A 12,128-nucleotide genomic window follows, 5' to 3' on the forward strand; every position below is an offset into this window, starting at 1 on the left:
AGCTAAATGTAACATTGTTCCATATACGTTGTTGTGGTTTATCATATTCCATTAATATGTTAAGTACAGTCTACTCTGTCTATAAACAATGGCAGCATTTGAATTCTGCTTGTTATATCTGCTTGGCAATTCGTAAGTACTTGGGAGTTGTGAGCAACAACATGTTATGGTGTCTGTTTAATAGCAGAGCAACGTTTTTATCTCAGAGCAACTGAAGTGGAAGACCCACACTCAAAGATTCAGAAACACTATTTCTTCAATGCCATCAGATTTCTGAGCAATCCATGAACCCATAAATACTACCTCATTACTCCTTTTTGCTTGCATTGTTTATCTTTGTATATGTTTATACTAATTTTATGTCTTGCTGCCTCAGAACAACAAATTTTCATGTCAAATCAATCCATGATAATAAATTTGACTCTAATGATGGAAACAGTAAATTCAGCCATTCAAGAAATTTAGTGCTGTCTCAATATTTGCACTAAATCCATATTAATTATGCCTTGCATAGTCAGATGACCACTCACTTTCTTATGGATGACTTCATTCTGGAACACTTTATCATTATTTTGACAAGAAGCACCTTTTGTTTTTGCATGTTTAGTCAGAATGCAATGATGAAAAGAAAATGGTTGGTTGCACCTTGTAATTGATGTCGTTGGAATATGTAACCAAATAGATTTTCTTCAGAAATGTCTTAAAATTATCTCTATTTTCCCCACATAGGTCATACGAAGACACTTATGTTTTTTGAAGGATGTGCTCAACATTTGGGTTGTACTGTGAAGCTAAGAGGTGCGTCAGAATACGAGCTAGCAAGAGTGAAAGAAATTCTCATTTTCATGGTCTGTGTAGCTTATCATTCTCAACTTGAACTTTCTTTCCTAATGGATGAATTTGCAATGCCTCCAAGCTTATCTAAAAATGGATCAATTAATTCCATCATTGAAGGTGAGTCTACAGACAATGATGGACAAGACTTATTTAATGATGAAAAGATTGGCTACCTTTCCAAAGATTCTGATGCTGCAATCGAAGGCATTCCTTTAGTATCTGAATTTACGCAAGCTCCTAGTTTCGATTGTTCAACAGAAAATGCACTTTGTGAGGAAGATAAACTGCTAAGAAAAAGTGTCTCTCAAGATAGTGTTTTTGCAAAGCCAGAAAGTTCCACACCTGTTAGTGCCCCTCCAGATTTAGATATTCCTTTTTTTGACATCGATTCATCTCTAAAAGACTCACTGACAGTTGAAAATAAAGAAGACCAAATGCCTCCAGGTGATTACCATGCATTTTTAAATGAGCAACCCAGATCACGAAATGACTCTGCAGGGTGTGATCAGTCGGTAGGAAATGAACCTAAACTGTTCCGTGATCCCCTTCAGGATGATACAGGTCTTTTTGTTGCTGAACATGTTACTTCTTCTGAAGACAGACTAAAATCTTATTCTATTGCATTCAAGCAAGAATTGAAAGATATTATCCTTTGTATATCTCCTTTTATTACATTCAGAGAACCTTTTCTATTGACAGAGAAAGGTATGAAATGTCCAACAAGAGGTTATTTTCCTGAGCAAATCTATTGGTCCCCTCTCTTGCACAAAGATGTTAAAGAAATAGAATGCAGAAGAAAGAAGCAACTTCTTAAGGACTTAACAAATCTTCAGGGCTTAAATGGAAACGTCCAGGCGAAATCTACACGAATTCTTCCTTCACATGATTTGCTGAGTACCAGAATAACTCATTCCTTGGGAAGTAACCAAAGCTTATCAAAGCTGTTAGCTGATTATAGAGCTCGAGGTGGTAGGATAAAGAATGAAGAAATAGATCCCTTTACACAGAGTAAAGAGGACAACAGTAAAACAACTATAAAAGATGGAGATGAGGAAATCCAGCGAGGACAGAACCAGAATGAGTTGATATGGGCATCAAAGGTAAGAATGTCAGTTTCCTTTTAACTTTAAGCATGAGTTTCCCATGATCAGTTCCCTAGTTTTGAAGGAGGTGCAATAAACATCCAGTGATCCAGATCACTAGTGATTAAACATTGAGCTAATAATTGCTTGATTTGTTCTGCATTATAGCATAAGTATATGTGCTCATCTCTTAATACTCTATGTTGTTGATTCAAAATTAGATGAATTGTAGTTATGGTTATTTTTGGTTTGTAAACTTAAATCTGTTTTTCTGTAAGTTAACAGATGGTAAAACTCTGCAGTAGATGATATTTATTTTGAAGCTTACATGCCCTTTTGGTAAAAATGCGAGCTATTTTGTTTTGAAATGTTTTCCTATTTTAGGTATCTTAAAAGTGGGCTTTTTGTGGTATTTTGAAGCAATTCTCATTGTGTATAAAATAAAGTATTTGAAATTTAAATGAGAAAGAAAGCATTTTGGAAAAAGCATGGAAATGCATTGGGTTTAAGTCTGAGAGAGTTGAAGTGAGATAGAATATTATGACCAAATTGCTGATGAGATTTGGGTAACTTGGTTTTAAATGTGTTTTATTTTGGGAATTTGTGTAAATAAAGTGATCTTCTTATGCTATCTACAGAAAATACAGCCCAAAATTGATCTCTTATAAAATGTGATGTAGTCAGTCTTCATTGTTGTAATAGGTTTAATATGTCAGCAATGCCCGACACATTCGTGTAGCAAAACATGGAAATTCAGAAACTGTTTAGCACACGGTTCATTAGTATAGGTTTTGCTGACAGATTTGGCACTTAAAATTTGCGTGTGTTAAAAGTTGTGGTTATTGTTCCTAAATAAGTGAATTGTTATCTCTGTGGTAAGGACTGGTATTTCCGAATGGTCTGACTGTGCTATAAAATATATTGGCCATCTTTTTAAGAAGAGGATTATATTTAGCTCTGGTACGCCAATGCATATTTGTTAATGACAGTTGTATCTCAAAAGTTAGTAGTATTGTTAATTATAATACATTTTCCAGTGATCCATGTAGGTTTCATGGGAACATGGTAAACTAAAGCAAAAGTTTCCACTGAGTGGAGAAACCAAAGCTCCTGTGAGATTCAGTGGAAACACACTGAAACAGATATCAAACTGCCAGACTTTACAAATGATCATATAATGGATATGAATATATAGCCTTTAGTTCAGGCGATTAACTTTTAGTGCACCAGAAAGTGTTCGTCAGGTTTGTTTATGTCTTTTAAAGGTGGACTGTTTGAGCCCTGCAAACCATCAGAAGCTTTGTGTTCTCTTCAGTAGTTCTTCTGTCCAATCAAGCAATGCACCAAATCCATGTGTCAGTCCGTGGTAAGTGAGTGTTTCTTTCTTATTGCAACTTTAGGTGAAATTCAGTTCCATGATGGTTGTATTCTTTTTCCTGTTCTAAGCATCAAAGTTTTTTGTTTTCCACAGTCTCAACCATCCACTTCCTCTATCAATTGTAGCGGATTCTAGGTTCTAACCATCTGCTGTGTTTAAAAATTGTTTCCTTGCATTTGTTCTTTTTCCAGTTACTTTCATTGTTCTCTAGTTTTTGATTCATCTCTCAATGGGAACAGATTTTGCTCTATCTCAATGTCTAGACACTTTTTGGTTTAAAAACACTTATCAGGCACTCTCACATCTCTTAAATTCCCAAGGGAACCAACTCTAGCTTCTGCAATTCACTATGTACAGGAACTGAAATCCATCTTTTGCGGAATCATTCTAGTAATGTTTTTGGACCCTTGTAACTGAATTACGATGTGCTGAACTAAACCATTGATGTGACTGATCCTATTGAATTCCCTTGTTCGTCTCCATGAGATACTTGACATCAGCTTTGAAAAAATGACTGGATCCTACTTTAATAAAATATTACCTTTTCCAGCATGCAGTAGTTAATCAGTATTCCACTGATGTCTTAGATTAAATGTTGAAATGTCTGGAGTAGGACTTGAACTCACTGCAGAGGTAAGAGGATTACACCTATAATCCTCACAGTGTAATAGTTTTGCACTTTTATTTATGATTTTTCCAATTACCAGTCTCACTGAAATGTCAAAATTTAGAAGTAGCAGATGTGACCTGTAAATAGTTCTGGATTTAAGATTTACACTATTACTTTTATTGCTAGCCATTTTAAGTCCACACGTATGTATATTATAACCATTCCCCAAATGTTGACACATTTTAATGATTTTCTTTGTGCCACTAAACCAGAGTTTATGCTCCAAATCTTTGTTATCAGATTTTAGGGAATAAGTAAAATAATTCATTGACATTTTGTTTGATCACAAAAATATGGATTGTCTACAAATTATGCATTGGAAAGATCACCTCTTTAGATATGAGTAATAAATATTTTCTTTATCAAATGTTTTGATTAGTTATTGTGGTTTTAATTTTAGGATTGTCACAATGGAATTTTATGGGAAAAATGATCTGACTTTGGGAATATTTTTAGAGAGATACTGCTTTCGGTAAGTTCAGTGGTTCTCTGTTCATGTCAGATTATAACTCTGACTTTGATTTTGGATGAAGATAGCCATTTGTATTTGATGTATGAAAGTATGTTAAGAGTCAGCCTGCAAACTGTTAAAATCTCAAGAATATGATCTGCATCTCATAGTCATACCAATGGAGAGAGTCGATGTTCTGTTTTTCATCTTCCAAAGTTCTGTGGATTCTGTAGGTGTTTTGGAAGTTTCTGAGTCTTGATAAGGTCCAACACTGGTCAAAACAATTACAGGAATGGGATTGGGATTATGCCAGTGTTGGCTAAGAGTTAGTTAAGAGAAAACAAAGAGTTGGAATCAATAAGTACTTCTCGGGTCAGCTGACTATAACTAGTTTGGATCATACTGGGCTAGGTGCATGGGTCCAGGTGGTGATAATCTGTATCAACAATTTGCTTGCCTGGACCGTTTTGTAAATTTCTAGATCACACAGATGATGTGGGAATACGAGTAGTGGTGAGCCTGCCAAAAACTTAAAGGATATAGACAAGTGCAATGTTCAGCAATATTGTGGCTGATCTTCTATCTCAGTGCTATTTTCCTGCACCATTTGACTTATTTACTATTCAGAAATTGATCTTGATATTGACTGAATTCAAACACAGAATCTTTTAAATTCTTCAGGGTAGAGAATTCCACAGACAAGGTGGGAAAGTTGGTCTGTATTGTTACAGGATTTGAATATTATGTTAACATCATATCTGGAGTACCATTTACAATTTTGGTCTCGTTTGGAGGATATAGCTGCTATAGGAGTAGTGCAGCCAAGGTTTACCAGACTGATTCTGAGCATGGTAGGTTCATCAGAGGAGCAGAGACTGAATACACCAGGCCTGTATTCACTCGAGAGGCAAAGAACAGAAATAAGCCTTAATTTGTGCCCAATTTTTTTTACACTATTCTAGTATTAACCCTCACATTCTCATGAACCCAGATTCTACTGCTGACCCACACAATAGGAACAATTTACAGATGCCTATTGCCTTGGCAACCTGGAGGAAACACACTCAGTCATGGGGAGAACATGCCGATTCTATGCAGGCACCACCTGAGGCCGAGATTGAACTTGGGTCGCTAGAGCTATCAGAGAACAGCGCCACTAGCTCTGCCACTTCTGCTACACAGGGAGATTACACTGGTTAAACTCTGGTTACTGCATTCCTTCAGCTGATGTGTCAGTACTTCTCCACGTTAAAACAGTGTTTTGTAGCACCTTTCAGGAGCTACAGTGAGCAGGAGAAGGCTGAGTGAACATTCCTATACTTGAGACATAATGAGGTACAGCTCATGTAAGGTGCAGAATAAGGCTGAAACGTTTGCAATATTAAATATCAGTTTGGTTTTAAATCTATATGGCTTTAAATATTTAAGATGTATCATACTTTTCATTTTTTGTTCTTTTCAGACCATCCTATCAGTGTCCCAGCATGTTCTGTGAAACACCGATGGTGCACCATATACGTCGTTTTGTACATGGCAATGGCTGTGTACAGATTGTACTAAAAGAGCTTGATTCTCCTGTTCCTGGCTATCAACACACAATCCTGACCTATTCATGGTGTAAAATATGTAAACAGGTATATAGGATGTTACCATTTTTCCAGAGATAATTTTGTATTAAAACATATTGCACAATGTCGGATTAAATAGTATTCTCTTAGATTTTCTATAGGGAGTAGATTTTTGTTTTTTTTCCCCCAAGTATGTAATATATTGCTTCTCATCATAGGTAACTCCAGTGGTTCCACTGTCCAGGGACTCATGGTCTATGTCCTTTGCTAAGTATCTGGAATTAAGGTTCTATGGTCATCAGTATACCCGAAGAGCAAATGCAGAACCGTGTGGTCACTCAATGCATCATGATTATCATCAGTATTTTTCCTATAATCAGATGGTTGCTTCTTTCAGGTAATGGAAATAGATCAATCTGCAACTTACATTAAACTGCTATTAATACTTTCTAGAAACAATTTTGCATTTTTAAATTGCATGAAGCAATCTTTGGGTTTGGTAAGTATATAAACCTTCAGGGCTTTAAATCAGTGCTCATTTGGTAGTAATGTCTTAAGATAAGAAAAGTGACAAGTATAAGGAATCTTTGGCCTTTCACTCCAGTAACTTGTGAAATTGCATTAAGTGAGACTGATTATTAAGAATGGAATTATTTTGTCATCAATCTTGGTGTGAAGTGAAATCAACTTCCATTAATATTAGAATTAAAAAATTTTCAACTAAGCAAAGAAATGCAACTAAAGATGTAGTGATGATTTTGTTCTGCTTTACACTTGTGCACTGGAAGTGACATTAAACAATTTTGGATCTTGAACAAGCGATTCTACGGATGCTGGAAATCCAGAGCAACATAAACAAAATACTGGAGGAACTCAGCAGGTCAGGGAGCATCTATGGAAATGAATATACAGTCGATATTTGGGGCTGAGATCCTTCTTCAGGACTGGAAGGGTGGGGGTAGGGGAAGGAGGATTAGCTAGAAGGTGATGGGTGAAGCCAGGTTGGGTGGATCTGGATATACCTGATAACATCTTCACAGCAGTCTGATTAGAGAATTAGACACAATGCCAGTGTCTGTTTTTCATTCTTTGTGCACCGAGGTATTGATGTAGATATACCTGTATGTTGATGTAGCTAGAACAAGCAGAGTTACAAAAATTGGTCTGAGGTATGCCATGTCCTCCATTTGGCACCTCTCGGCAGTTAACTGTTTGTAGACATTTTCCTATTTCCCAGGAAAATCTAATCCTACGAAGCCTTAATTTGCTCTTCTTGTCAAAACTTCTTGTTCCCTGACAGTAAAGGAACTTTAACTCACACCCTTCACCCACACTGGTTTAGATTTATTGTGTTCACTTTTATCAAAATACTTTTGTGTGTTGTCCAGACAGATCATGCCAGACATTAATGCATCAAAGTAGTTGAAAGGAGGCCAGAATGCAGATATAGTGTAACTAGATAAATAAAGTGCAAGGTCCTCAAGGAGGTAGATTGGGGAACCAAGAGTTTTAAAAAAAATTGTATAAAAAGTCCATTCAAGAGTCTGATAACAGCGGGACAGTAGCTATCCTTGAACCTGATGTTACATGTTCTCAAGCCTTTGTATCTTCTGCCCAGCAGGAGAGTGAGAAGAAAGAATGACCATGTGGGAGGGTTCTTGATTATTTTGACCACATTCCTGAGGCATTGAGAAGTATAGACAAAGTCAATGGAAGGGAGCCTGCTTTGCTTGGTAGTTCTGCAATTACACGTGGTCCTGGGCAGTATTACACCTAAGTAGTTCTACCTATCGACTTAAAGCAGCACTTCGAACCAAGATTGTAGTGCTTTTGGTTTTTTTCTTTTATGTTGTTTTATGGTACAGTTTATTCTGTGTTTTAATTAAATAGTAATTTGGTCGCATGTTAAATATGTATAATGTCATTCCTACTTTGATACTAAGTATAAAATAGATTTGCTATTGCAGCTGGTTGAAAAACACTAACTTTTTTTATATTTCTAGCTATTCCCCAATTAGAATGCTTGAAATTTGCCTTCCGCCACTTGAAATATACATTAAACATCAAATCCCATCAAAGCAGCTGATTGTACAGGATTTGAAAGACTTTTCACAGAAGTAAGTTTGAATTTGATTGTTAAAACAGTTCTTCTGTTTGTTGAGCGATAGCTTGATTAAGCTGATTGCTAACAAAAGAATTTTATTATTTAGGGTATCGCAGATTTATACAACTGTAGATGATCGTCTTGTCTCTCTGAAAACTGATACATTCAACAAAACAAGAGAAGAAAAAATTGAAGATTTGTTTGCACAGAAAGAGGTAATTTAACATCTTCCTATGTTTGATAATTTTACATATAAAATTTCATTTAAAATAATTCTTCCTTTTCTTCTGGAGACTAAATTGCATTTGTTGATGTAGATGGAAGAGGCAGAGTTTCGAAACTGGTTTGAAAAAACGCAGGCAAGATTGCTATCCTCTCCAATTGACAGCTGTCAACAGTTGCTATTTGTGAATGATTGCTTAATTACCAAGAAGCAGAATTTTTGTGAACTTTTACAGGCTTGGAATAATAGGTGAGATTAATCATGAATGACATATTTGAATGTTTCTGATAGAGATTCTTCAATAAGCAGTTGTATTATACTTAGGCTAAAGAAAATGTTTGTATTATGTCCATGTTACTCTGCAACTTTATGAACCGGGAAGAAGCATGATATAAAGAGATGTTATTTTACTGTAATACAACCTGGTAGAGTCATACAGAGGTACAGTTTAGAACAGATTGTTCAGCCCTCTGAGTCTGCATCAACTATCAACTACCAATTTACACTAATCCTTTATTAATCTTACTTTTTAAATTCTTCCTGCATTCTTAACAACTGCTCCCAAAATCTACTACTTGCCTATATACTAGGGGTGATATCACTGAGGCCAGTTACCCTGCCAGCCAACATGTTTCTTACAGAGTACCCATAGGAAACCCAAGCAGTCATAGGGAGACTTTGCAGACAAAGCACAGACAGCACCTGAGGTCTGGATTATATCTGAGCCTCTGGCACTATGAGGCAAACACTCTACCACCTGTATCATTCTGTGCTACAATCAATAAGTATTAGTTTTTAATTAATAAGTAACTGTTATGCATGTGCTTTTGTTCACATTATTCCCAAAGAGTTGGTATTTTGTCACATTTTTCATAGCTTAACTATTTTGGCTATTCAGCTTTCTAACACAATACCATGATTCTTTAAAAATTATTTTATTTTAGACTACAGGATTTATTTCAGCAAGAGAAAGGACGTAAGAAGCCAGCAGTACCGCCAAGTCCTGGTAGATTAAGATCATCAGAAGAAACAAAGGTATTCAATTTGATCAATTGAAACAATATGAATAAGCCTGAGCATCTTTCAGAGTAATTATTTTTAATAATCACTATCATAACATATATTTCTCTCAATTTGCACAGGGTTTAGATTCTGTCTATACAGTGCCCAGTTCCACTGTGGTAATTTCTCCTTCCCTCTACCCGTAAAAGCTCAAGGAAAAGCTGAATAACATCTGAAGGATACATTTCTCAGCTACTTTTTAGTAATTTCAGTGATTGCAATGGTGAAGAGAACATTCTTTAGCATCGGTGCTGCGTGTAATATTTGCCTGCCCGACACTGCTTTGTTAGAGTGCTCTTGGTCCTGAAGTCTGGGCATCCACAGGTGCTCTTTCTGTACATTGGAAAGATTTGGTCTGCATTCTGTGGTGCAGCAATGAGACCCTGAGCACATAACTCAGGGCGGAGTAAACCATAGAGGCAGCATGTAGACGCTGCCTGTAAGTGGTGAGCAGTGCACAGTTCAGGGATGACAGTGAGCATTTGCTGAGGACTGGCAGAGGCTGCTCAGTGTGATGATAGGCTTGCCTTGATCCCACAGTCCTCCTTGTCACCAACTATTAGATGTGACAGAAGTTGTTGTCTCTCCCATACTTCAATTAGCTATATAGCTCAGTGTAGTTCCAGAGATTCCTCTCTGATCAGCTCAATATGGTTCTTCGCAGCTGATGTTGTTGCCTTAGAGAAATCTTTGGACTGCAGGGAGCTAAGCAGGCAAGTATATGAGAGGGAGGTCAAAGTTGCAAACTAACGCAAAGTATAGTTATGAAAAGTATAGCAACACAAAATGAACAGTACTTTGTCCCAATCAGTGATTCGCACTCCTCTGCCAGGATGCACCCCTGACCACAGCTGATCAACACTGCTCCTTAAGACATCCGTTGCTTATTGTCTCATGGTTAACTCCACAATTAGCTATGAACTATTGTTGTGGGAGCACCAGCCCTCACCAGAGCACTTAACCAGACTTCTAGCATTGTTTTCTACCAGCTTCCTGATATGGAACTCAAACCAGCAATCAATCCACAGTCAGTCACTCAGATCCCATTTCTTCCTCCTTCTGACGTTGGGTCTGAATGACTACATTTCTTGATTATGTCTGTAGTCTTTTATGCTTTGAGTTGCTGCCATATGATGGGTTGATTAGGTATTTGTATTAACAAGCAGATGTACACATTTATCCAATAATGTAGCCATTGAGTGTATTTATGATACTGTGGCGACCCATTTCCTGGCACATCCGAACTGACTCACAATTAGATAGCCTACGGGGGTTTGCGAGCACAGAGCTTTGGAGCCTCTGCGCCATGGGGGGCAGGTTGAGTGAGGCTTAAAAGTGAGGCTGAAGATTTCGAATAAAGTTTTTTCCTTCGACTGCAGTTACCGACTCCGTGTCGTAATTTTAGCGCTGCGTGTAGCACACCGCTACAATACCATATTGATCTGTTCAGGCTGTATTTCCGTTCACACCATCTTTACTAAGCATGGTAGCAGTGGGTTATAAAACAAAAATCTATAACCTTATTTCTGCAGTCACAACTTGCTTGTTTGGGAAAATATCAACTTTCATATAGAGTGAAACAGCACAGAAACTAAACTATCATTTATACAGTTGGATGTATAAAATACAGCAGCCAACCTGCACGTCCTTAGGACGCAGGAGGAAATCTACATGGTCATAGTGATGTTGTACGGATTGCACCAGAGGCCAGGATTGAACCTGGATCTTGGCCACTGTGAGGCAGTGACTTTACAGCTGTCCAGTCTGATTTTGGTATTGCAAACTCAACTCAAAATGTGTTGATTGTTCAAACATGAGAAGATTTGCAGAATCTGGAAGTCCAAAGTAACAGACACAAAATGTTGGAACAACTCAGCATTTGATGAAGGGTGTCGGCCCGAGACGGCGACTGTTAACTCTTTTCCATAGATGTAGCCCGGCATGTTGAGTTCCTCCAGCATTTTGTGAATATTGATTGCTCAAGGCACCTTTTGTGCAAAATGCTTGTCACTTTAGATTACAACCAGAAACACTGCAAGTCGAGCAGTATCTATGGAAAGAAAAACTGAGTCAATATTTCAGGCCCATGAGATGGGCTGCTTGTACTGTTGGTTATTTTGGTCTTTCTTTGCTGCCTTGTGTGGTTTTAGGGTTATTATTCTTCCTATTTGCATCATTGAGATACACAGTTTCAATGTTCATTAAAGTGCATCGCACATTCTAAATAATGCTTTATATGTGTTTAAGAATAATTAATTAGTATAATTTAACTTTGGATCTGAAAAATGTAAATTTCTCCTTTGTTTAATGGTGTAATTTATTGCCTTTTCATAGAGCAGTACACAAGATTCTTCACCACGAAATTCTTCTTCAGGACTACAGAATGGAGATAGAGGTTTGATTTGCCTTTTTGTTGAATCTGATAACTGTAAGTGATCCATAATCGTAACTGAATTAAAATCACAAGCTACAATTATTAAACCTATAAACTTTATTTGTTTTCATTTAGAGATAGAGCATCGTAACAGGCCCTTCAGGCCCAATGAGTCTGCACTGCCCAGTTACACTCATGTGACAAATCAACCTACTAAATCGTCTGTCTTCAGAATGTGGAGGAATCTGGAGCACCCAGAGTCACGGAGAAAATATTTAAATTCCTTACAAACGGTGGTGGAATTGAACATGCTGCAATAGCATTATGCCAACAATGTGCTACTGTGATGTCTGTTAATCATGCCTGAAATCAAGACAGT

The 12,128-nt window shown here is 37.2% G+C and overlaps 1 protein-coding gene across 3 annotated transcripts in view; it reads left to right on the forward strand.

The window, feature by feature from the left end:
• pikfyve (phosphoinositide kinase, FYVE finger containing) overlaps nt 1–12,128 on the forward strand; it is a 105,654-nt gene that overhangs the window by 72,819 nt on the left and 20,707 nt on the right. For all 3 annotated transcript variants that reach the window (XM_059967046.1, XM_059967047.1, XM_059967048.1), the window contains 10 exons: nt 730–1,937; nt 3,185–3,285; nt 4,368–4,439; nt 5,881–6,052; nt 6,205–6,383; nt 7,990–8,103; nt 8,197–8,305; nt 8,408–8,562; nt 9,258–9,348; nt 11,710–11,770. In XM_059967046.1, the coding sequence (XP_059823029.1) occupies nt 730–1,937; nt 3,185–3,285; nt 4,368–4,439; nt 5,881–6,052; nt 6,205–6,383; nt 7,990–8,103; nt 8,197–8,305; nt 8,408–8,562; nt 9,258–9,348; nt 11,710–11,770 (2,262 nt within the window). The remainder of the gene's footprint in view (nt 1–729; nt 1,938–3,184; nt 3,286–4,367; nt 4,440–5,880; nt 6,053–6,204; nt 6,384–7,989; nt 8,104–8,196; nt 8,306–8,407; nt 8,563–9,257; nt 9,349–11,709; nt 11,771–12,128) is intronic.

This window comes from Hypanus sabinus, chromosome 4, assembly GCF_030144855.1.
Source record: "Hypanus sabinus isolate sHypSab1 chromosome 4, sHypSab1.hap1, whole genome shotgun sequence".
In the NCBI taxonomy this organism is placed as follows: domain Eukaryota; kingdom Metazoa; phylum Chordata; class Chondrichthyes; order Myliobatiformes; family Dasyatidae; genus Hypanus; species Hypanus sabinus.